Source organism: Chironomus tepperi, unplaced genomic scaffold, assembly GCF_022539635.2.
Source record: "Chironomus tepperi strain 1889 unplaced genomic scaffold, CSIRO-AGI_Ctep_v1 contig_161, whole genome shotgun sequence".
Taxonomy (NCBI): domain Eukaryota; kingdom Metazoa; phylum Arthropoda; class Insecta; order Diptera; family Chironomidae; genus Chironomus; species Chironomus tepperi.
Window position 1 is genome coordinate 1,311,985 of NW_027226283.1, and position 25,907 is coordinate 1,337,891.

General features: G+C 28.4%; 1 protein-coding gene across 5 annotated transcripts in view; it reads right to left on the reverse strand.

Annotated features, from left to right (window-relative positions):
- Positions 1-89: 89 nt before the first annotated feature.
- HGTX (HGTX homeodomain transcription factor) overlaps positions 90-25,907 on the reverse strand; it is a 30,355-nt gene continuing 4,537 nt past the window's right edge. For 4 of the 5 annotated variants that reach the window (XM_070637282.1, XM_070637284.1, XM_070637283.1 and 1 more), the window contains 2 exons: positions 17,942-18,129; positions 10,845-11,635 (listed from right to left, as the gene is read on the reverse strand). In XM_070637282.1, coding sequence (XP_070493383.1) covers positions 11,423-11,635; positions 17,942-18,129 — 401 coding nt within the window. In that variant the 3' untranslated portion in view covers positions 10,845-11,422. Of the gene's footprint in view, positions 183-10,844; positions 11,636-17,941; positions 18,130-25,907 lie in introns of those variants that run through there. The other variant, XM_070637285.1, reaches the window with a different exon arrangement.

A 25,907-nucleotide genomic window follows, 5' to 3' on the forward strand; every position in this document is an offset into this window, starting at 1 on the left:
AGTATTCTTGAATATTCTTAACTTAGCGACGAGGAAAAACAATAACCTTGTCCATAGTGACCGTTATCCATAGCTAAATGCCATCGTTACCCATACTTATCAACACTTATTCAAGAGAACTGTCACTTAAAAATAACAATTTTTTTACTGTAGAATTTGAATTTGTGTCCAATCCTTAAAACCTGAAAGGAAAGAAATTTTGAAAGTAATAAGTCAAGTAATTTAACAATCAGGACTTAAGTGTGTGAATTCTTAAATTTTAAAAATCATATTTGACAAAAGCTTTGAAATCTAGCAGTAGAATCGATAATAAAATAATCAAACTTATGTATGAGCTCAGATACTTGATTCTTTCAAATACTGTCAATTTGTTTGAATTACTGTTATTTTTTACATTTTTGTATTTGAAATATGAAAACAAAACGATATTCGGTGTTTGAAGGTATCATTGGTATTATCATTTAAGCTTGCGGCATTACCGACGGAATCGTAGGCATGTTCTACAATTTTGTCATCAATGTATGATGTTCAAATATTCTCATATCCTATTTTTTCTATCACATGTATGGAACAAATATAGCAGTAACAGATTATTCGAATTCTCTTTCATACATTTCTAGAACAGTGCAAATGTTTCGTAAAACATTTAAAAGGTTTTCAAACACTTTTTGTGCTCATACTGGATTGATGAATGATTTTAATGAGAACCTTTACAAATGTTAAAATGGATCTGGAAATTAGTATACCGATGTAAAATAGTGTTGGATTAGGATTGAATTTTTTACAACTTAATTATAAAGGAATTAAGAATCTTAACGTTTTTGCAATTAAAATTTAATAATTAAAGTCGATAAAGATAATATTTTCTTTATTAATGATTAGTTCCTGTTATCACAAATCAATAGTAAAAAAGCTAACTCTTAATCCACAAGATTTTGTGAAATTTACGGGAAGCCACTTAATTATTAACTAGTTATTGATTTTTTGATATTTACGAATATGCAAATTTCAAGATAGGGTAAAAAATGTAATTTTTGGTCATTTTTCATTTTTGGACACTTTAAATGCTTGTTTCTCTTTACTGTTTTGTCTAAAATTGTTGAAAAGTGGTTCAAACTATCATATATTGTGGATATTTTCACCATAAAAAAAATCAGAATTTTTGGACTTGTCATATCCGAGATATACCAACTTCAAAGTCAAATGTAATTTTTGGTCAAAAAAATGTAATTTTTGGTCAAAATAAATGTAATTTTTGGTCACTTTTTTTTCGCAGGATGCATTGGAAAATTTGTATGGAAGGAATTTTTGCAAAAGTTTAATGATTGATTTAATGCCTTTCCACTACAGCTACATTCACAAAATTTGAATCACACTTTATTTAGACCTAAATCTTTAAGTTTGCATCAAAAAAGTTAAAATTAAGGAAAAAAAATTTCTCAAATTTTCATCGCTTACTTTTGTAAAAAGTGACCAAAAATTACATTTTTTTTCCTTCCATACAAATTTTTCAATGCATCCTGCGAAAAAAAAGTGACCAAAAATTACATTTTTTATGACCAAAAATTACATTTGAAAATGGGTCATTTTGTATGAAGAATTCTGAGGAAGTGCTTCATTCATTTGAAAAGATCAATATGAAGAATGATAGAGACATGTAAAGGGCAACTTTTTGGGTACTAATTAGTTTATGAAAAGCAAATCCTTTAGTGCAAGCGGCTGTAACAAAAAATGGTCAAATTTTGGTCATTTTTCCAATTTTTTCTTTTGGAAATTTTAAGTTACAGGAAGTCCAAAAGTCAAAAGTTTTAATGCAGAAGTTCTTATTTTCTGACCTTTTACGACTCTTCTATACAAACTATGGTCTGAAAATGCTTGGAAATACCTTTTTCAAAAATGACCAAAAAAAAAGTGACCAAAAATTACATTTTTTACCCTATTTCTAAAATTCTAAGTATTAAGTTACATTGTCACGTTTTCACAATATTTAAGAAGCTGAAATAAAATTTGCACAAATATCATTCATAGTTTTTGAATATCGATGGATTATAATTCATCCGACGAGTAAATAATAAAATTTTAAATAATGAGACGAAAAATCGCTGCCATTTAGACATAAAAATATTAAAAATCTTCGTGCTATTGATCAAGGGATTTAAGCGCATTTTTTTTTTATCAGCAATCAGTATTTGGTTGCTGATTGAATCCAGTACCTTTGAATCTTTGTTCTGAACCATTTAAGCTCTTAAACTCTAAGTTTTAGGATGAGGCTCAATATATATTAATAGTTACGCTTTGATAATGCTTAAATTTTGAAATGACTTAATTTCCATGATTTCGTATGATGATCAAAATAGAAGCAAAGAGGTCGTAAATAAAGCAGAAAAATCATTAATTAAAGCGCTTAGCGATATTTTTAAGCTAGTAAAACAAGCGATAAGCCCGTAACTCGATACTATTTAGCTGATACTTCAAACCCGAGCTCTCAACGATGTCTGGTTGCTGAGATCTCACACCTAACTCAGTTAGCAAGCCACCCAGCCAATCAAAGTGAAATTATGAGTATCAAAAATAGGCTAAAAACTGTTTAATAAAGTTTCATAATCAATAAAGCACCTAGGGGCCGTTCACTTATTACGTTACGCAAAAAAACGAATTTCTAGACCCCCCTCCCCCCTCGTTACAAAATGTCGTTACAAAAAAAAATTTTTGGTTGATGCTGTTACAAAATCCTAGACCACCCCTCCCCCCTAAAAAGCGAACGTAATAAGTGAACGGCCCCCTAGCAAGAAATAATATTTTTTCTCATGTATGTTTCTCCTTGTTCAAACATACACAGAGTTTAAGAAAAAAAATGAAAGGATTAATTTTTTATTAATTAAGCTCATTATATTCGCTCAATTTCCTATACGTATTAAAATTTATCAAAAAACTACATATAATGATGTTTTAAGTAGATGAAGTATAATAAACCTCATTATTATATTCTGATAATTGAAATTTTATTTATGAATTAATGAATAGAAGTGTGAAAATAGAAACCAAACATGATTATTGAATTGCCGAAAAAAAAAAATCTCATCAGTTAGATTTAAGCTATTGTTTGTTAATGATGCTAACAATTAAAAATGATTACCATTTCATCATATTATGAAGAATAGTGTAAAATTAAAAGCCGTAAAGATTTTTTTACACATTCGTATTTACAGTTTTAGAGATGAACAAAAAAAAATTATGGAACCTTATGAAATATCTTATAACAGGTGCAATAGAAAATAAAAAATGCTTTTGTTATTAATGGATTCTATTTCTTTGCAAATTGTTTTTTCTTCTTTTTGCCTTCATCACGGCTGTTTCAATTTATATGCAAATTTTTTATATTCTCTTTATTTTTAGGAATCGTAATGGGAACATAATTTGAAGATTACTGATTTAGAGAAATACACATTTTTTATTGATAAATGATAAGAATTATTGAAATTATTAAATGTTTTACTTATCTTCTGCATACCTTCCTATTACTCATCACTCCTGTGTATTCGTTCAAATACACATTGAAATTGTCTATGCGGTTAGCTTCTTTGCTTGAAACTTTGATGATTAATGAATGCACATCTTATTATTTACTGAGGTGTTCAATTTTGAAAAGGTTAAGACAACTGTCATAAATTACCAACTAATTATTTGTCTGTCATTTTGAATTCTTCAATACATCCTGCTAATTTACACAAAATTTATTGTATTTACAGTATCCCGATATGGAATATTCCCTTGGGTCCTTAACTAATAGTATTTTTTTATATACACAACAAAATATTCTATTTTTTATACAGCAAAAATGTTTTGGAACTTAACTAATGTCAAGAAGAATCAGCAGATTTAACTAAAGTTTGTTATCCTCAATTTAGGATTTTCTTCAGTTTTCGAAGAATTTCTTGGATTGATGGAGAATTTTTAAAAACATAATACACGGTTGATAGTGCTTCTATGGGGATCTATTAACTGCAAATTTCAAAATTGCTTTAAAACCCTAACAGACAACGAACATGCTCATGAGTATGCTCACTCAATTAAATTGTATAAGTATACTCATAAACACAATCGAACATTTTTGTTAATATGGTTACTGTCTGTTATGAAAACTGAGATTTTAGATTCCCAAGAGCAAAAAAATATCAAAAAGTTTTACAATTCTGGTAAAAAGTGGAAAAATTGGAATGACAGATTACCTAAATTATATTAATAAAAATGATCACAATAAATAAACCAAAATGACTTCCCAAAAATATCCTGAACTTCATCAATTTCATATAATTTTTACAGACAAATACCAAAGAATGCGATATTATATGAAAAAAAGGAATCAATAAATTTATTGTTAACTAGTTCTTTAAACTTTTTTTTATTTTCAAAAGATGTCATAAAAGAAGTCATTCTCGAATTTTAAGGAAATAGAATCATGACATTGCTTAACTCATTTCCGATTTTTTAAGAAAAAATTTACCTGCATCCAATACAAAAGGGATTTTGAATGAGGAATAATTTTTAACTTTTTTGTTAATCATTTTCGCATAAAATAGGTAGGTTGTATAGGAATTTGAGACTGAGGGATGAGAGAATCATGTTGAATGCGATCAGAATTCAATCACGAAATTATCTTGCTATTGAAATATTATATAGGTATTCCATCAAAAATCAATAGTTTTTACAACTTATTAATTGATTCAGTATTTTGTTTCTAAAAAGTTATAAAGATTGCCATAAAATTATTAATTTTTATGACACGATAATTGTCCGTTATTTCTTTTCTTCTTTTAGATTTGCATTCAATCAGAAGAAAAAAATGCCAAAATTAATTAAGAATATACGTTTATTGTCGTTAATTGTTAGTATTATTAATAAGCTAATAACGTCGAATGGAATTGATTCAAATATGTAAAAATTGGTAAGCAATTAGAAATAATAAAGTTTCAACGATGTTGTTTTTCTGCATCAATACATGAAGATCGTGTTCATCAGGCACACAAATGATTAGTTAAAATAAATATGTGATCAAATTAAATTATTTATTATATTGTCATAATAATAATAATAATTTCTATTTTTTGTGTAAAATCATTCATGCATTGTTGCGAAATCATAAGTCGACTAGGTCACGTTTGTTTCTCTCTGCTTTTTATTTTGAAACATCTGCTTTAATAAATTTTTGCTAACTTTTATAAAAATACCTGAAATCGGAAATTCTTTTCGACCGATTTTCAATTACATGGGATGGAATAACAAATTTGAACTCATACAAATAATAACAGTATTGAGTAATTTTTCTCATTCAGACCTCTTTATGCCATTCAATTATTTAATTGTCTAGTAATAAAATTATTAGTGTCATTACAGGATTGTATTCTCGAACAATATAATGGAAGAATAGAGTGAGAGAGAAAGACAGAGAGGGAGAGAAGAGCCGAGCGAGAAATAAACAATTGGTGTTCATAAAAGAAAAATTGAAAATGTTGTCATCCCTACGTCATTTAAAATGTCGTAAATCAAATGCTTAAAAGGCAAATCGTTTAAATTGTCCATGAGAATTACTCATATATGAGTAAATATACGGCAAATTTAACTTGAAAATTATAGCAATGAATAAAATAGAATCAATTAAATCTATTGCAAAATTGAGTTTGCTAAAAGGTTTAAACAAAAAATTTGGGAAAATCTTTAAAGCTGTCGTATTTAGGTATTCTGTATACTTTATTACGTATACGCTCATGAGTAAACTCAATTAATATAATTGAGTATTCTAAATTTTGTGAGGATATCTTTGAGAAATTAATAAGTTGTTGATAGAAACAGCGATGCAATTGGTGTTTATAATTGGCAAAGGGCAGCCAGCGAAAGAGTCACTTTTAAACGCCAACTGAGCCATGGATCACAGATGATCAGAACAATCAACGAAGTAAGTATATAAGTTTATTGACCAAACTTCTTGTCTTTTTGATACGTTTGTATGTAAACACATGCTTATTACAACAAAAGTGTATAAATTTTGCTCGATTTCAATCTAAATCTGTTGCCTGGTCTAGCCTAGTTTTTACAAACTCTCTGTGCACGTATGAATCTGTCTTAGTTGTACTGTCTGTGATAGTTATGCATTAAATGAAGTTCAATAGCTAAAATAATTCCTACAACAAAACCTTATTTCCAACTTGATACCTGAAAACTTTTCCACAAAACCGGTGCTAATAAATTTTTAAGCCTTTTATAATATAATTTTATGAATTCAATAAAGCTAGTTTATCGTGACACGAATAAAAGAGAGAAAATTTTTCAATTAGGCTCTCAGAAAATCGGCAATGCCTGAGAATATAATGGCTTATTATTACTATTATTATTCTTTAGACTAGATTAAATCTGTGTAATGTAGAACTAGGATTAAAACTTTAAAAATTAAATTTGGTTGAAATGCTTTCAACAAAACAAAAGTGGATATATAGAAAATATTGTACAATCTATCATTTTTATCGATTTATGGTATTCAATCATATAACAAAAGTTAATAAAAGATTACGATGTTTTAAATAAAAAGAATTTGGTGCTATAAAATATCTGACATTACATTAAGTGATTGTCATATAAATAAATATTTTATTTGTTGAACACCGTAACGCTAAGTATAGCCGAAATAACACATTTTGAGTAACAGGCTTTCGATTGTATACTAGACACTAAAAGAGAAGGAAAAATGCTATGATCGGTTGTGAATGCAATAAAATAATTAAAATTTAACGCTTAAAATATATCCCGTAATAATTGTGATTTAATGTACACATAATAAACTTACGCTAAAGGAATTTTTCAAGAAATACAATATATCAACTATAAGATTCATAATTTAAAATCCATCGTCTTTGTGAATGTATTTGTATTTTTCACTGATGACCAATAAATCAGTCAATTTTTTTACTGTGCTGTGTGATGAATAAGCGCATTTATACTTAATTTTAGAAAAATTATTCACATGCTAAGAATAAATATTGCTGGTTTAGCAAGGCTCTTTGGTCTAGAGTTACAGCACAATAGTGTACAACCAGTTTCAATCGAGGTTTACCACCAAGGTTTGCCACAAAAATAAAAGGTTGTCCAACACTGGTCTTGAGACTAAATCTTACTTTCTCGTCCAATTTATAATAAATTATGATTCAAAATCTGTGAAAATGTACGAAATTGAGATGAAATCTGTCATATGAATTGGCTAATGCATAGGACAAGTTTGAAAGCCACTAGACCAAATTTAAAATGTGGAGATATCAAGTTGTTGAAAAATATGCTAAAACAATAAACGAAGGTATCATAAATCTATTAATGAAGTAAGATTGCTCATCGTTGGTTCTCGTTCCAATAATAAATCTTTGAGAATTTATTTTCACTTCTTATTTCATACAAATAATAAAATTAATATTAATTCTTCAGTCATTGCTATTGAGTCGCATAAAATGGAAATCTTCAAACCTCTGAGATCTCTTCCTAAACAGAGAGAAAAAAAAATAAGAAACAACAAAATCAAAGAACAAACATCAATCATAAAATGTTAACTAAATATATTTTTGATCATAATGCTTTCGACAGTAAAAAACTTAAGTCATAAAGTCAATTTTCTCTCATATTCCTCGAAACTTAATTGATTTTTTTATATTATTTAATAAAATCATTAAAATCTCGCACTCTTTCTTCATTTTAAATGGAAAATTAATCACAATAAAAACGGTTTAATAGTGTGATTTATTGCTATTATAATATCGTTGACTTATGTAAAATTTTGATGAATTGTATATGGACATGAGGAGACGAAAAACACATTCAATTGTACACCTAATAGTGTAAAAGTTTATAGTGTTGATAGAAATGACCAGAATGATGTATCTGTGCTGGGTGCTTTTATAACGATCACTTAACTTCTTACCTCAATTATTTTATTGTTTAGAGTCAAGTTACTCCAATCTGTCAATTTGAATTCTCTGAATGTCCAAAAAAACATTTAATTCCCATTGTCAATTCTGATTTTGCCGGAACTAATTTAGTTGCCTATGATGGGGACTATCATTGAAGTCACGCAAGTTTCTACATAAAACCCAAGGATAATTTTCCTGAATTTCAAAGATATTAATTCTCTTCCCTTAATTTTGACTCTTGTGACAGGGTGTGTATAAATCAAATTTCTAGATTTATGTTTCTACAAATCTCAAAATGTTCCGAAAATTTATTTCCATCATCACAGAATAAAAATGATTGAATAAATTTAATACACGTGAAGAAACAAAGGAGGGAAATCAATAAAATTAGTTGAAAATGTATATCTAATTTATTTTGAATTGAGCGCAGTTTACCTTTAAGGAAGTGATTTGACTTAATAATAGTTTATGCGAGTCAAATTGATTTTCCATGCCCTATAATAAAATTCTAAATGTGCAAAAGAATATCAAACTAGACTTCCAGATAGTCAGAGATGTGGACAAATTGAATGCTCATTGTCTACAAAAAGAAGCATAAAAATTCTTTTGATCAATAAAATATAAAACGTTGGGCTATAAAATCATAAAAATTGATTTTTAAATTTAATTGTGTGCTTAAATATTATAACATCTTTGGATCATTAAAAAAACAAATAGGAATAATCTAAAAATGTTTAAATTTTATAGTATGAATCAGTCATCACATTTATGTTACTTAAAATTTTTTCGTTCACAAAAGGAAGAAAAGAAATGAAATGACATGTGCTAAAACAATTATCACTTTTTTCAGTTAATGTTGAAATCATTTCTGGTATGAATAGCATATAATTATCACCATTAGTTTTAGATCTATATAAACATCTATATTGTTTTTAAATGTTTTTTGACTCTAGGCAGCATAACTCACATATGAAGGTACATAATGAATTCAGCATTCAATAAAATCCATTAACTCGTATCTCTCTTTATGATTATAAAATGAACAAGAAGTTTTCTACCTAAAAAATATTCTCTTTCCAAGTTATTTCTTAAAGTCAACAGGAGGAAGTATCAATATCAATTATATTATTTAGGATCACACACAAAAAGGAGCAAAAGAAAATAAGACCCGGATGTTTAAATAAAGCAAACAAAAGGTTTGAGGGATGACTGTATGAAGGTATTAAGGAAAGAAATTGGTTTTGTGAACATGCTTATAGAAATGATTGATTTTGTGTCGAATTATTTATGAATGAATACAAACTACTTACTATTTTTTTTCTCTATCCTCTTTCTCTTTTTTCCGGATAAAAGACTTTCACACTGATCTTTGCTATTTTTGTTGAGCATTAAACTATTTGAACAGGAATATCAATCTCTAATGCTTGCAAAACTTATGTTTAATAAAGGGTGATTGTGCTTTTTACAAAATTAGATATAAATCGATTGATCGGATTAATCTATTTGATTCTATTGAAAATGATAACTTCTGCAAATATCAAAAAATACACATTTGAGGAAACCCAAAAAATGTCAAAAATTTTACATGCAAAAAAAAAGTGTGTTTATTTTTTGTGACTACAAATAATTTCAATTATGATCTCGATACAACAGATGTTACCATTTTCTATGACACATTCATGCTATAGAGCTGCCTTTTGTTCATGCTCATTCAATTATTAAAAGTCATGATCAATTTCTTTCTGTGATGTTCATTCGGATTTTATTGATTTTCATTGTTGTAATAAGTTTCAATGATTTATTTCCAGCTTTTAAAAACATCAATTAAGGCACGAAATGTCTACCGGAACGGAAATCTAAAGATGTTTGGCTAAGTAATTGGTTTAGACATGTCAAACTAAACGGTGGAGATCATAGCTATGCTTAATAATACTAATAATTTAAATAAAATGGATGGACAGACAACTCTTCATATTTAAGTTATGAATGATTAATAATGAATGAATAAAGTAATTCTATGGTTCATCATTTTCCAGTGCATGTCGCATATTTTCTTTAAAATTATTTAACCCTTTCCTAAATTGTCTTATAATCTAAATCAATCTAAACTGTCAAAATTGCAGTACAAATTGCTCTAATAGGGTGAGCATTTTTTTCTTCAAAATGAATAATGTTAAAATTCCAATTTTCTCCATTTATTCAACAGATTTATTCAGTAGGTAGAGAGGTGAAGCGCAATTTGTCATATTTGAAAGAAAAAAAAGTTTAAACAAAAATCCCCTGATATAATTTAACATAAAAATAATTGCTCTAATGACATCAATCCATCATATTTAACTGCTACACCATATTTTATTATTATAGAATGCTAGAAAAGATGATACATATAAAAATAAATTTATTCCATTAATTAAAGCGCAATTAAAAATCAATTCGACTTTCTGTGACCCTAGTGAATCCCTATTGCATATCTGGAAGTAAATATGATATAATTAAATAAAAATTTTAATTTAATCCAATTTTGAAAGTTTATTTTCTTTTGTTATATCTATCTCTACATTATCTTTTATGTAATTGTACAACTATACAACTCACTTTGTTCTTGAATCAACTGAAATTACAAAAACTTGGTAAAAATTGATTGTAAATTTTCTGATGCATATTTTTTAAAAAAGATCAGCATCCCGACTATCCAACATTCTCAAGTTTCTGTTTTTTTGAAGGTAAAATTCAGCATTCAATAATTGATTAATTTGAGATGTTTATTTTTTTTTAATAATCACATTCTTTTTTTACTTTAAAAGAAATAAAGTTATAATTTAGCTATTTACAATTTTTTATATTAAGCTTTAATACTTTATTCCACAATTAAATAAAATTTAAATTAAATTCGTTCAAATTGCTTATTTTCTAGAAACTGACTCATGAAATAAAATCTCATTTTAATGTAAGTGAGCGATTTTATATATCTAATTAGAGGTCAAGAGAATTTAATTTTAGATAATTTCTTACATAACATCGATTTAAATTATGTCCATGTGCCTTTTTAATGAGCTGGATTAACATAATCCAGTATTGCTGTTTAACTCATACAAGATTGACTATAATGGTGTGTAGCCCTAACATTCAAAGAGCATGCTCACTTAGTGCCGTAATGGCATCACGGTAATGATATAAACATGCTCATTGTATGTTGGGGTAGTGGTCCATAGATATGAATCTCTGGATTAAACAATCAAAATATTGTCAAGTACGTAAATATTTTTAATTAAATTATAATAATAAATAGGGAATCAAAAGTACAACCCGCGATATTATTTCAAAAATGCATCAATCATTCAAATTAATCAACTTGTAACTGACAAATACTTGGCAAACAAAACAATATTTTCATCGATGGTACATGAAAAACTACCTCTCATAGAACGATGACCTTCTTAATGCTTAATTTCTATTTAGATAAAATTTAGCTTATATTAATGTCTCGAATCATCTTCCATCCGATATCGCTTTCGAGGATTGTTCTCTACCAAATCGATACTCTCAGCATCACTGTCGTCTAGTTGTTCGCTACAGTCACCATCATTATCGGGGTCACCATCACCTAATTCTTCTTGTTTTCTTTTGGCTGTTGCAATTTCGGCTGCTTGCCTCTTACGAAATTTTGTTCTTCGATTTTGGAACCATACCTAATGAAGACAAATAAAAAGAAAATTAAATTAATTTTGTGCTTATTCAAAATTGTTAAGTTATAATAATTCTCATTTAATGAATGTGTGGCACATATGCGGTAATTGTTATTATTACTTTTTTGGATTAAGAAACATTTTTTTTTGCTATACATTTCAAAAATGTATGTTAATATTTTTTTGCACATATATAAAACTATGAGAATAATTAAATACATTATGAAATGGCTGAATATACCCCAATGTGTAGCACAAAAAAAAGCAAATTGTAAAGTAACTCGAGAGTCGACTTTTATTCGGAAATCAGTTTATATAACAGTAATATTTCTTGTTTTATGCCTTTTTGGTAATGAGGATTTCCTTTATGAAATGAGAACACCCTCCTCATTCATGTATACACAAATAAATAAGGAAATTCACCTCATGAAAACAATGTTGTGAGGAATGATGAAATAATTTGTAAAACATAAAAACAACACAGCAATTTTTATACACTCGGGCAAGATTTTTCTTACTGCAGACAATTTCTCCTCATTTTTTTTGCTTCCTTCTGCACAAGGGTCTGGTATATGTTCTTTTTCTGCCTTTGGTTTAATATTAAAAATAAATTAATTCACATCTGTGTCCATACAACAGAATGTTTCATCAAGGATGCGAAAAAAGAACCAAGAATGTGTGGTGCTTGCTTTTATTTCATACTTAGACTACATTATGTAGCAATAGACAAGATGTGTATATAGATTCATTAAGATTCCTTTTAATAATTTTCGCCAATAAAAATCAATATTCAAATTATGTGATATAGCTTATATCCAATAATTGCTGTTAAATGAAAACATCTGAAATTTTATACAATATTTCATATATGGATAAATAGAAACTATATTCACAAAAAATGAATAAGCACATCAAATTATAGAATTGAAGAATCTCGTTTTCGACATTAAATTGTAATTAAATACTCATTAAACCAAATATATTTCAATCATGTGAGGAACGTATGTAACTCATACGTTTTATAAATTATCATTTCTAGCAATTGGTTAATTAAGTTTATGGATTTATTATAGAAGGATCAACATATGTAGATTTGTAGATGATAGATAGGCGTTAAAATCAGATAGCCTTGAATTTGTGTATTATTAGAATTCATATATGTAGGTATGGCTTGATATCTTTTTGAAAAGGACTTAATGATCAAAAAATGTCACACAAAAACGTGAATAACAAAAAATCTTGCGATTCGCGAGTAATATAAAGCATCTTCATAATGTGTTGTGAAAATTCGCTTCCTTGCCATGCTTTCATTTTTCCTCCCACAACATTACAAAATATGGCGCTTCAAATGTTGATAATCTCTGAATTCATTTAAATATATTTTGTTCAACATATTTATTTAATGATTCTTTTATTATATAACATCCTATGCCGCACACTTATTTTGGTATTCGTATAAAAATGATGACTATTACGGTTGTATGAGGTAATTATCGCAATTAGTCTGTTATCATTCCTGCACTGTATAAGTAGTATATTTGAATAATCAAAAGATTTCTTGGGACACATTCTTTACGAATAAATTTTATATTTTAACCTCATTTATTTTCATGAAACTTTATTTTGAGTGAAAAATTTCACGACTTAATGGCGGCAAAAGAAATGAAATTTTTATGCCGTCATTCTTGGGTTTTGTTTAATGGGTTTTGAATTTCATTAAATTTTATCAAACTCATACTCTCTCTCTGCTTGCCATAGTTCCCCCATTCACTCACTCCACGACATGTTCATTTTGCAATCGTACAACAATTTATAATAATTTAAATGAGTGTTTATTAATGGAAGCATAATCATTTTTATTATTAATAATAATAATAATTTTACTTAACCCAAAAATTAAATTAATTGTCTTTTTTTAGCATATTTTTGGAAATGATAGGTGACTCATGGTGCTTCATTTTGGTTGATCAAATACATATTATCATTTTTATTGAATTTTAAACAATTTTAAGAACTTTAAATTATTTTTCACAATTTTTTTAAATGTTAAATTTTCACTCATAGGAATCAGGGTATGTCAAATTGTTATGAAATCGGTTAGCCTCATGTGTTTGTTTGGTGGATAAGATTTATGATACTTTGAGTGTTAGTGAGACAATATTTACAGTCCCGAGCGTCACAAATGAAGAAGGAGGCTACGCCAAAACTCTTTTATTAAGAATCAAATGTAATCTATGTTTGGTGTCTATCCCAAGTGCACACAAATGCACGCTTAAACTAGATAAAGGCAAGTTAGTGACTAGTTTTTAATGGCTTTTTGTCTACTTGGGTATATGGCTGCCAAAAATAAACGACTTCGATTTCGTCTTAATATGAGAGGTTCAGCGGAGCCTTTTTGAATTGTTTCACTCCAGAATGGGTATGTATCTTATTTAACTCTAAATTGATGCATTGCCAGTTCCAAAATTTCGCTTGAACTATACACAATTTGCACAAAAGATCCTTTTTCACTTTAAATACTATCTGTTTTCTTTCCAATTTATTTTTACTGTTACAAAAATGAAATACTGAAAGTGGAATTGAAGACAATTTAAAAGAAACATCATTGATGCGAATCCTTTGTCACTTTAATTTATATGATAAATATCACATCAATTGTAGAAATTCAAGACAACATAAATTTCGAAATGCAAATTGATGAGCGTTTAATAATAGGAAAACATAGACAAAAGAGAAGATTTAGTAATGGTAAAAAATGTACATGATATGATATGGGGAAGGAAAACCATTATCATACAATGACAATGAAGATAAAATGAATTTGCAACTGCCTCAACAAATCCCTTTAAAATGCTGTTTAAATGGAGTAAACAAAAAAATATATCAACGCTCGTGTCTTTCGATTATTGATAATTCTCAGTGATAAATGACTTTTTAAATTTGAAATGGTTATAGAGATAAAATATTTTGTTTTTAAATTCGCTACAAAATAAGAGCAGAAGTGATGTTGATTATCGGCATTATATCAAGCGTGTTACAAACATTTTTTATTTATTTGAGGTTGTGCAAAAGTATCCTTTTAGTAAATACTTAATGTGTTTCTTCCCATTTCATAATTAGATACACCCTACAATGTAGATGGAAACAGAGATTTTCATATTTATGCATGCTTAAAAAAGAGATATCATGAGACAACCCATTAATAATTGTACATATTTAAACTCTTTTTTAATTAAAAAGTACAATTTTTCTTGATTAAAAATTATTAAGGGACATCTCGGGATCTACCTAGTCTTGAGAGATAAATTTTATTAATTTTCTCATTCTCTTTTTGTTGATGTCTTTAATTTGCTTTGCATAAACTGGAAATAAAAAAATAAAATTTTGGGGCACCAATCACATTTTGATGGTTTTCAAAGTGTCGAGATACATTTTCATTTTTTTTAATTAAATAATTTTTTTTTCATCCATTCCTGTAAGATGTTTCGTTTAAAATTGCATTTTAATTTTTTTTTCTGTATGTCTCACTGTTTGGGTTGATTTAATTAAATTAAAACAATATCATTTGCATAATTTTACTCTCTGTGCCATTTGTGAATGTTTAATACATGTCCCATTGGAAGGGAAAAGAAGTGGGAGGCAATGAAAACATTCTATGGTAATGGAGACTAAGAGAAATATCATAATTATGGTTTTTAAAGTGTCGTTTGTAATTATCATTAATTTATTCAGTTGTTCATGTTGAGGTCAGCAGACTGAGAAACAAATCATTGCTAAATACTTTTTATGCTCAACACAATCAATTTATATTCACAAACTTGTTGTCATGCCTTGTGATTATGGAAATTATTCGAAACGCTATTCATTTCTATCTTCCATTTTTTAATCAATGAAACACTCAGAAATCATGCTCAACATTGATAGAGTAATAGTACTATTTATATACAATACTCCCAGAGAGTGGAGTGACTCCTTTCATTGTTTTGTTTGTATGTGATGTACATTTTTCTTTCTTTCTTTCATTATTATTCCTCTTCTTCTTCTTCTTTTTATTCAGTCTGTTTTGGTGCTACGACGCATGCTACTTTTTTACTCTCACATTTTTGCAGAAATCTAATAATTTTTTATTTCCTTTTTTTTTGTTCATCGTGATTTTTGTAACTAAAAAATGAATTGTTTGCTCTTTTGTGAAGGAATTGATTCAAGTATTCTCTGCATGTGATTAAGTGATGACTTTTAATATACAAAATAATGAAAATTTTACAAATTAAGATTAATATATTTTTAAAAAACATCATCACAGCATGATGTGATTTTTGTCATTTTATTGAACATTTAGGGATGCATTGCTGCCTTCAGTATCTGTTAATATTTGAGAATTACATTTCTCTTAAATAAAGTGCACAATGATATGGTACTTAATTTGATTATTTTTATATTAAATTGAAAGCATTTTTGCTGTGATTATAGACTTTAATAGTATAAATGGCAAATGGTTCCAGCACATTGTTGACTTTAATTGAAAAATATGATTTTTTTGCTGTTGAACTTAATCGTTTCGTTAAAAGAAGAGGGAGTTTTGTTGTTCCGTTGTTAAATCATTCAATACCGAAATGTTGAAGCTGACTTTATAAATTTCAATTTCATCCCCTCAATTAATATCTATCATGAGACCGTTTACATCTTCTCACCCTTTATATTTTTTTAGATTTTTTTCCCTCATTCAAAATACTTTTGTATCTTTTTAAGATACAACTTTATATATTGAGGTTTGACGTATCTTATTTTATTTAGCAACATTATAACGCTTTGCTTGTTAGGATATACAATATACATAATTGAGCAGCAAACCGCCACCCTCCCTCTAATACATTATTTTACATAACAATAGATTTAAGATATAAATGTGACTTTAGCCTTAATAATCCTCAATATGTAACCTATTTGTAAGACTCGCATACTGCGTGTAAAAATACTTTAATTCGTACCAAACTTTCCTGAGTAGGTTTGAAAGCATTAAAGCGCATTAAAATTAAATAAAGTTATTTTTTCTGCAGGTATGTTTGCATAATCACAGAATATCTTAAGAATTCTACAAAATACCTTAACTTTAACTTTGTACAGCAATAAACAAAAACTGCAATTGTTTGAGAGACATCTAGTCTTAGACAAAGTGATGATGCTGCAACCATGCTGTGCTGCGGTTGCAAAGAATATCATAACGGATAAAATATTGTACACAAGGCAGTAACAAAACGAAATGGAATAAAACATGCTTGATAATTTAGTCGGTAACAAGCCTAAAAAAATATTAAAAATCTGAGAGGCATAAAATGACTTTAATGGAAAAAAGACATTAATCTCTCAATTTTCTGCCTCCAATTATTCTTTTTCAATTTCAAACTTTTCCAATTATTGTTGTGAGACTCTAAAGTTGTTTTTATTTTGGATATACGCATAAACGTGTGTTTTATGAAATATACAGAAGCTGTGTAGCTTAATGCGAAATAATATTCATGAAATACCCATTTTGACCTATTTGTTGTTATTTCTGGTACGTATGATATAAAATCTTATCAAATTTCCATTAATTGGAGATAACTCGGAAAATGTTTTTCCTGTTGTTGATGGGAAAACGTTACGAAGTGAGTGAGTAATAAATGTTATCTAATTCTAAAAATATGGGGGATTTCAGCCTTATAAAAATGCTAAATAGAAAGGGATTTAGAATTCGCATTAAAATGGAAATTGAGTTTGAAAAGAGACATTTCACGCAATCATCAATTATTCTTATGCCATTTGAGTGATTTGGATGCTGATAATTTTGCGAATCCATTAAGCAAAAGTCCAGGTATTGTTAAAATCTAACCGTTACTGATTTTCAAATAATAAGTGTGTAATATGTGAAAAGATATAAATTTACTTAAAGCAAAACCATCTATAAATGATATGTTGATATCAGCATCATTTCGATATGGTCAATTGAAATCCATAAAAATCCAGATTCACCCCCTTTATTTTTATTTTCGTCACACATTTCATTTTATCTATTCCTATATTTTTTTCTATACTATAAAGACTGGAGAGTGAGTGAGTAAATTGAATTAAAATTTTGTGTTTTAGATATGGGGTGATGTCTCATATCTATAAAAACTGAGAATAACAATTTGCTACGCACATTTTACAAATCGGATGGGACATGCATTTACCCATATTTATATTTATATTAAATGAGATACATATAACGATATTGTTTTCCGATTGCGTATTATATGTATTCAATTAAGAATAAATAAGGTTTGAGCTTACCTTTACTTGTGATTCTGTCATTCCTAAGGCATATGCTAATTTTGCTCTTTCTGGTCCAGCCAAATATTTCGTCTGTTCAAAAGTTTTTTCAAGTGCAAAAATTTGTTGTCCACTAAATGTCGGCCTTGTGTGTTTCTTTTTGCCATCTTTATCATGATGTTGATGTGATTGTGATAAACTTGCTGACACTGAAAGAATAAATAATATAGAAACATATTGTATTTTTGTTGTGTCAGATCGCATCTATAATACACATCTACATAACATGTATAAATAAGGAAGATGTTCTTGCACATATTTTCATAATACGTATACAGATATATACATATGTACACATGTACATCCTCCCGAGAGAAGAAATTCATTTAATATTCTGAATATGTTTATAATTTAATAAAATAAAATCATATAATCATATAATTTTGTGTTATAAAAGGAGTTAAACACATGTTAAAATTACTATTGCTCATGTTTTATCATCATTTTTGTATTTCATATTTTAGGCGCGTAACACTTAAGTATGTTGCACCATATATGTACCTATTGTTGCTTTGTTATATTTTTCAATTTTATTTGCTTAAGGATCATCTATGTAAGTAAAGATATTTACATTGAGACTTTCCAAATACTAAACTTTGATAGAAGGAAAGGGATTTCCGACATTTTTTGTTCAATCAATTTAATGTATATCAGGGTGGGTAAATTTTTGCATCTTTTGGATTGAATTTAGAAATTTGTTAAGAGTTTAAGTTGATATGGGGTCATAGTTGATACAATGGCGCCTTTGACCACATTTTCGCAATGATTTAGTAAAATATTGCCTTTGAAAAGGCTATCTGTTAAATTACTTAACAATAGATTTTTCTTGTTACAGCCAGGTGATAGATATCAATTCTGAATTGGGTCATTCATGTAAGAAGTCTATCAATTGTATTATTTGTAGACTTTTATGTAACAAAGAAAATTCAGTTTGAAGTGCCAAATTGCTCTCAGATTACGAACCGCGCAAAAAGTTGTAATTTTTATGTTAATAACTCCTACTAGGACTAACAACCATTTTAACCTGCTTTATTGCAATTATATAAATATGATAAAATAAAATAACTAAGTACATGTTCCATTTAAATCTAATAAATAGTCTTGTCATAAGACATCATTTTGTAGTTAAATTTATTTATGGACTTTGAAAATTTAGCTTTCTCTTCCACTTCATAAATGTGTAAGACTGAATGGGGTGCAAAAAAAAATTCAAATATTAAAAGGACGTTAAATTTTTTTTTATATGAATCTCAAAGATAGTAACTCAAATTGAATATGTATGGATAATTCCAACACAATTCATTTGACTAGTGTATAAAATTCTTCAAGGATCATTTGAGAATTCCATTTCAACATTGAATAAAATTACTAATCAAATACAAGCATAGCTACTTGTTTAAGAAGGGTAAAATAGAAAATCTGACAATACAGTATTTTTCGGATACGCGCAATCATAATAAATTGCTTTATATTGCGAAAAATTGTTTTATTCATCAAAAATCATATCGTTAGTGAAATGGAAAAGCGAAAAAAAGTATTTATTGTTAAAGTATTTATTATTTATTACATTATATTTAAGTAAATTAAAGAACAGTGCTTTATATGTGTGTCGAACATTGACAATAGCAACAATAACCAATGTTCAATGGTAATATTTATTCATCTACAAAACCTTTCCTTCCTTTTCTTCCTTCCCCCATTCTTGCTCATTCAACACCCTCAATTTTTACGAAGCGAAATCATTTAAACAAGAAATAATAATCATTATTCCTCTCTCTCCTAGCTCTATTTTGGGGAGCAAATATATTTATGTGCATATATTGAAGATATTTTTTAAGAAAGAAATAATAAGAACAAGAAGAAGTAAAAGTTTTTGCCCTCCTTTCCCCACAATTTCATTATATATACAAGAAAGAAAAAAAAACACAAATTTTGAGAGAATATCGACACGGAAACATGGTGTATATTTTCATGGTGTATATTTCAGTGTATATTATGCTAGATTATATATTGGAAAACAATATTGAAAAGCTTATGATAACAATATAAAAACAGCAGAAACTTGATATAGAAAGCAATGGTATGGTTAAGAAAAAAGGAGACATAGTGAGAGAGCGAAAGAGATGAAAATAATGGTGTTTCACACCATTTTATTTACAAAATAAAAGTTCCATTTATATGTCAGAGATATCACATAATACAATATTTACGGGTATATTTGAAAATATATTTGTCGCTTCATATTTTTGCCTATTCTTATCCGTAAATACATACGTATTGCATTATATTACTCTTATGTAGATTTAAGAAAGCTTTTCTGTCTCCTGTCTTTCTAGAACTCTATAATAGACATGTTCATGTATATAGTTATATAAGGAATTTACTATGATTTAATCTTGGGTTTTCATATGGCTAACCGAAAAACATAAATCTATCTTTCTTTAGTCTGTATTGTATGTACACATAAAGATGAAATGATATTTCCCACATTAGAAAATTACCCTTCTACTTAAGATGTCCAGTGCATCATTATTTATAATTCTAAAATTAATGATCATTCATTCACATCATAACATTATCCTCATTGTTATCCAGCAAATTTCTTAAAATATAAATTAATTTATATCATTTTGATGAGTGAGATGTATTATTGTATACAAATGATGTATGAGGTATATTTCTTAACCTTACATGAAGACGTTTTATTGATAAATTAACTTCTTTAGTAGTAATTCAGTACCTAATTATATATGTGTATTGCTCACACCTGAAAAATTGTATTTAATTATGCTTTGTTAATATTTTTCAATTGAGTTATTGTTCACTTCTTTTTGAGCATTAAAATTTTTCTTCTATTAATTGAATCATATTCAATTTACTTAAAGTAGCTATGAATAGATATTTCTTATTGTCTTTATTCATATACATACATACATACATCTTTAAAGAGAAATAATAAAATTACTGAGCTTATAAGCGATTTAATGTCATCATATTGTGAGTCTGGGTAGATATGGTGCAATAAACGACTCTCTTAATAATGACGCGCTAACATTAAAAGAAATGCTGCTAGATTTTTTTTCTTCCTTTCTTATACGTATTTTGGTCCTCAAGGTCTATGAAAAAAGAAAGAAAAAAAAAAATAGCAGGCCAGATGTGAACGCATATTTATTATTATTTTTTTGTATGTGCTGTACTGTTTTTGCCTTTATAAAATGATGATGATGTATAAATTCGGTTGATAACATTATGGATTTTTTCTTGTCTCTCTTTTTTTTCTACTGTCATTGTTCCCTAATTGAAACAAGCGAGGATTTAAAGATTTGCGCTTATTTTTTTCACTATATGATTTCATTTTTTTCCCTATTCCAAAACAGACAGTTTTGTTTTCTCTTCGAATTTTGCCTAAAGCAGTGCTGGGCAACCTTTTATTTTTCAGGGTACATATTGGAACCACACAGGAACCGCACACAGCATCATGGTATTTCCAAAGATTTTTGGCGACACATTAGTGTGCTACGGCACATAGGTTACCCATCACTGGCCTATAGCTATAATATTATGTCTCATTTGTTTTATCACTTTTTTGTGTTCATCCACGGAGAAAGCTGTTAAAATGAGGATTTGCTGTATCATTTACCGTCGGCAAAAGGATTTCATTTGTTTCAATTTGAAAATTTGCGGAAATGTTTAATAAGAATATAGATTTTATTGAATGACCCTTGTCAAGAAAATATTGTCACCAAATATATGTGAATTCCAAATGAGTATCCTTTTAATAAATTTAAAGCAATTATGGAAAAATCATCATCTCGTTTTCCAACTTAATTCTCTTTGTGGTTTTCCCCTTTTTGTTTGAACCGCAACAAATGTTGCACAATCAGAAGTTAGGTAGGTAGCCAGGCAATTAAATTTTTCTCGCCTTTTCTTGACTTGTATTAGTGTTCACTGTCGACTTTTAATGGCAATTATAAATGAACATATAGAACGTTATATTTTCACATTAAAGAGGGATAAGACAGTGAAGATTGAACAAATTGATAATAAAAGTTTCGAAAATTACTCAATAAGGAGCTATAGATTTCATTAGACCATAAAATCTAAAGCCATTAAATTTCATCATAACTAACTGAATTGTTTATCTATTAATCGATATTTAGGGACAATAATCAAATATAATGACACTATTCGGACAATTGTTGCATTATATTTATGTGAAATAGAAACTGTGGATTTTATCTCTCGAAACGCTGATAAATTATTCCAATCACATTTGTCTGTATCGTATTGAGTTAAACCCTTGTAATTAGCTTTGTTTCCTCATCATGATCATTTCATCTTCTTCTTTGTCTCCTCCATGTATTTTGAAGTATTTTACATTTTATGAAATTATGTGACTATCATTACGTATATGTATACGGCATGTACATTTATGAGACCATTTTCTGGGTTTCAAAATAAATTTGATATTTCAGAATAAGAATGGGTTTATTAATTTATCAGCATAGAGCTTACTTTTTTCATATTCCAAGTCTTATGTGTGTATATTTAAAAATTATCTCTCTCTTTCTCTCTCTCCTTATTCCACACACTGTAGATTTCTGTTTCAATTATTTTTTGGTATTTAACCCTTCGAAGGGTGTTCATGTTGTATTTAATGCGAATAAAAAAATATGTATAAATGTTTCTTTTTTTTTCTGATGAAGCTTTAAATCACCCACAGGCCAGAACACCCACGCAAATTTTCCCATAACCACCGAAAATGAAAATCACGGTTTTCCAGAAACACCACTTGTAAATGTATGTGGTGGTTCTGGAATGTAGTGAATTTCATAAACACCACATGTATTTCCAAGTGGTGGATAAAATCACACGTGTGATTTTAATCACCACATACATTTGTACGTGGTGTTTCTGAAATCACGTGTGTTTCAAATCACCCACAAAATCTTGTCTGTGGGTGATTTGGGAATTAATGTAATTTTTCGTGAAGTACAAAATTACTAATTTCAATGCAAAATTTCATTGAATATTTAAAGTTTTTTTAAAAAAAAAAAAAAAAATTATTTTTGTTACAAGCTTAGATTTTGAGTAAAAAATCAGAAATTGAATTTTTGATTTAATAGAGTAATTTATTGTGTTATGACCCTTTTTACTGGTTATTTTTTAAAATTAAGCTATGAGTCGAAAGTATTTAAGCATATATATAGACATTCTGACATTCATTAAAAGCCCGTAAGTGAAAAACTATGTCTAAATTCGAAACACTAGTTAAGCTTTTGTAAGTGGGATCAAAACACAAACTTGTTCTATCACGCTTCGGTGGAATACACAAGGAAAAGCCAGGTTCAGAAACTAGGCGGTATCGGTGGTTCTTATATGGAATACCGCGGTATTTGTATGGGTATGGCGGTATTTAGTCGTATTTGAATGGATGTTCTCAGCCTTTGGAAAAAAGCGACTTGATGCTCCAAAAGCAACTTGGCATAGAACAATAATACAGGAATGTGAATTAGATGTCAAAACAGAGAATTTGTACAAGCTTTGCGATGTGGCCAGCAATAGAGTCAGATGGAAGGCCTTTTATAATAGATAATAATTTCTTAGAGTTATCTTTGGAACCAAGAGAGAAGGTGACCAGTATAAATATAGGAGCAATGCAGAACTGCAGGCTGATATTGTAAGAAGTGTCAAAGTGAACAGGCTTTGATGGGCTGAACATGTTATCATAAGACCTGTAGAAGCTCCATTAAATACGATCTATAAATCCGATTTTGTGGATTGTAAATGAGTTAGTGGAAGAACTAGAAGGAACCTGTCGATAGAGGCAGTATTGCGTTTCGTATTTGTAATTAGCAGACGGAGCGATAGAGCCAGTTTTAGGTGTCATTTGAATACTTTCGACTCATAGCTTAATTTTAAAAAGTAACCAGTAAAAAGGGTCATAACACAATAAATTACTCTATTAAATCAAAAATTCAATTTCTGATTTTTTACTCAAAATCTAAGCTTGTAACAAAAATAATTTTTTTTTTTTTTTTAAAAAAACTTTAAATATTCAATGAAATTTTGCATTGAAATTAGTAATTTTGTACTTCACGAAAAATTACATTAATTCCCAAATCACCCACAGACAAGATTTTGTGGGTGATTTGAAACACACGTGATTTCAGAAACACCACGTACAAATGTATGTGGTGATTAAAATCACACGTGTGATTTTATCCACCACTTGGAAATACATGTGGTGTTTATGAAATTCACTACATTCCAGAACCACCACATACATTTACAAGTGGTGTTTCTGGAAAACCGTGATTTTCATTTTCGGTGGTTATGGGAAAATTTGCGTGGGTGTTCTGGCCTGTGGGTGATTTAAAGCTTCATCTTTTTTTCTCCTTCCAACACAATTCCTATGATGAAATTAATTTGATTATGAAAATTAAATTTAATAACAATGCTGGCAATATTTCAGGTAATAAAAGTTAAAATGGTTGATTAAATTTCTTTAATCAAGGACTATAATAATTTTTATGAACCTGTTTGTTCACAAGCGTGTTTCGAGAAAATTTAATGAACATATGATATTGTTTTTGAGAATTTATCACTTGCTTCTATTACCCAAAGCACTTCAACTTTTTGGCCACATTTTTGAAAAAATTCCATTACACACATTAAAAATTTTGACTTAATAGTGATGACGCTAAACTTTTGATCAGAGCTCAAAGTAAACTGGGATTTTATGAAAAAGACTCCAGTCGACTCGACTCCTTATAGGCAGTGCTGCGACTCCTTTGACTAGTGCAGTGCTTATCGAAGCTATGAAATTCGACACATTATTGTGATTTACTGTATCGTGTTCAAAAAAAATTGAAAAATACTCCCGAGTAGACAAATTGGCATATTTTGTGAAACGCTCCCGAGAAAATGTCATTAGTCGGTTAGTTATTAACTAGGCATTATGTCAAGTTGTCCACTCGGGAATGCTTTAGTGTGTCACTAAACTTAGTAAGGGAGCTACTGTTTTAGGAAGCATTTTAAAATTAACTTTGAGTTTTGGACAATTTATGCTACTTCTTCAATATTACTGTATTATTTTAAAGTATAAGTAGAACAGTTTAGCATCAAAGGAGGGTATTGCCCACAAGAGATTAATTTGAAAGAAGAAAAATGGTAATCAAAACAAAAATAATAAAAATGATGAAGTCAATATCAAAGGATGTGAATATTATGTGAGCTTGTAGAATATATTTTTAATAATGCAGCATTCCACATTAGCAATTGATATATACATTAAAAATAAATATATAGCCATAAGAAATAAATAACTGAAAATATAATAATTTCTTTTAACGATTTCTTATCACATTTGTATGGATGTTTATATGTGCGTGTCTCAAGGGCATCATTGAATTTTATTTTTATTGTATAATAATTTTCCTTTTATGTTATTATGTTACAACAATAGATGGATATATCAAAAAGATACAATGTTTTATCAATATATGTATGTCCATACGATGTTCTATCTATTTATTTGTGTAACATTTATATGATAATCTCATGATATGGAGCAAAATGATGTCTTTATGTTTCTCAATATATGAGAGAAAGATGAGGAGCTTCATCTACACGTAAATAAAGTGTAGTCTTTTATAAGCAATGAAGTAAGGAAGAATTTCAGTTATCTAAGCACGAAATAACCATTATGTTTACCACCACTTAGTCTGCCATACACAATGATATGAATTAATTTAGTTTTGATTTTCATCGTCATAGAGTCATTTATGTAGTTCCAACGAGACCAGCTCTTCAAAATCACCAAAAAGAAGATATATGCTTATAAAAGTGAGCGAATATTTATTTAATGGCATATATGACGACGATGTTGATGATGATGGCACATGAAAGAAAACTAAACAATTAA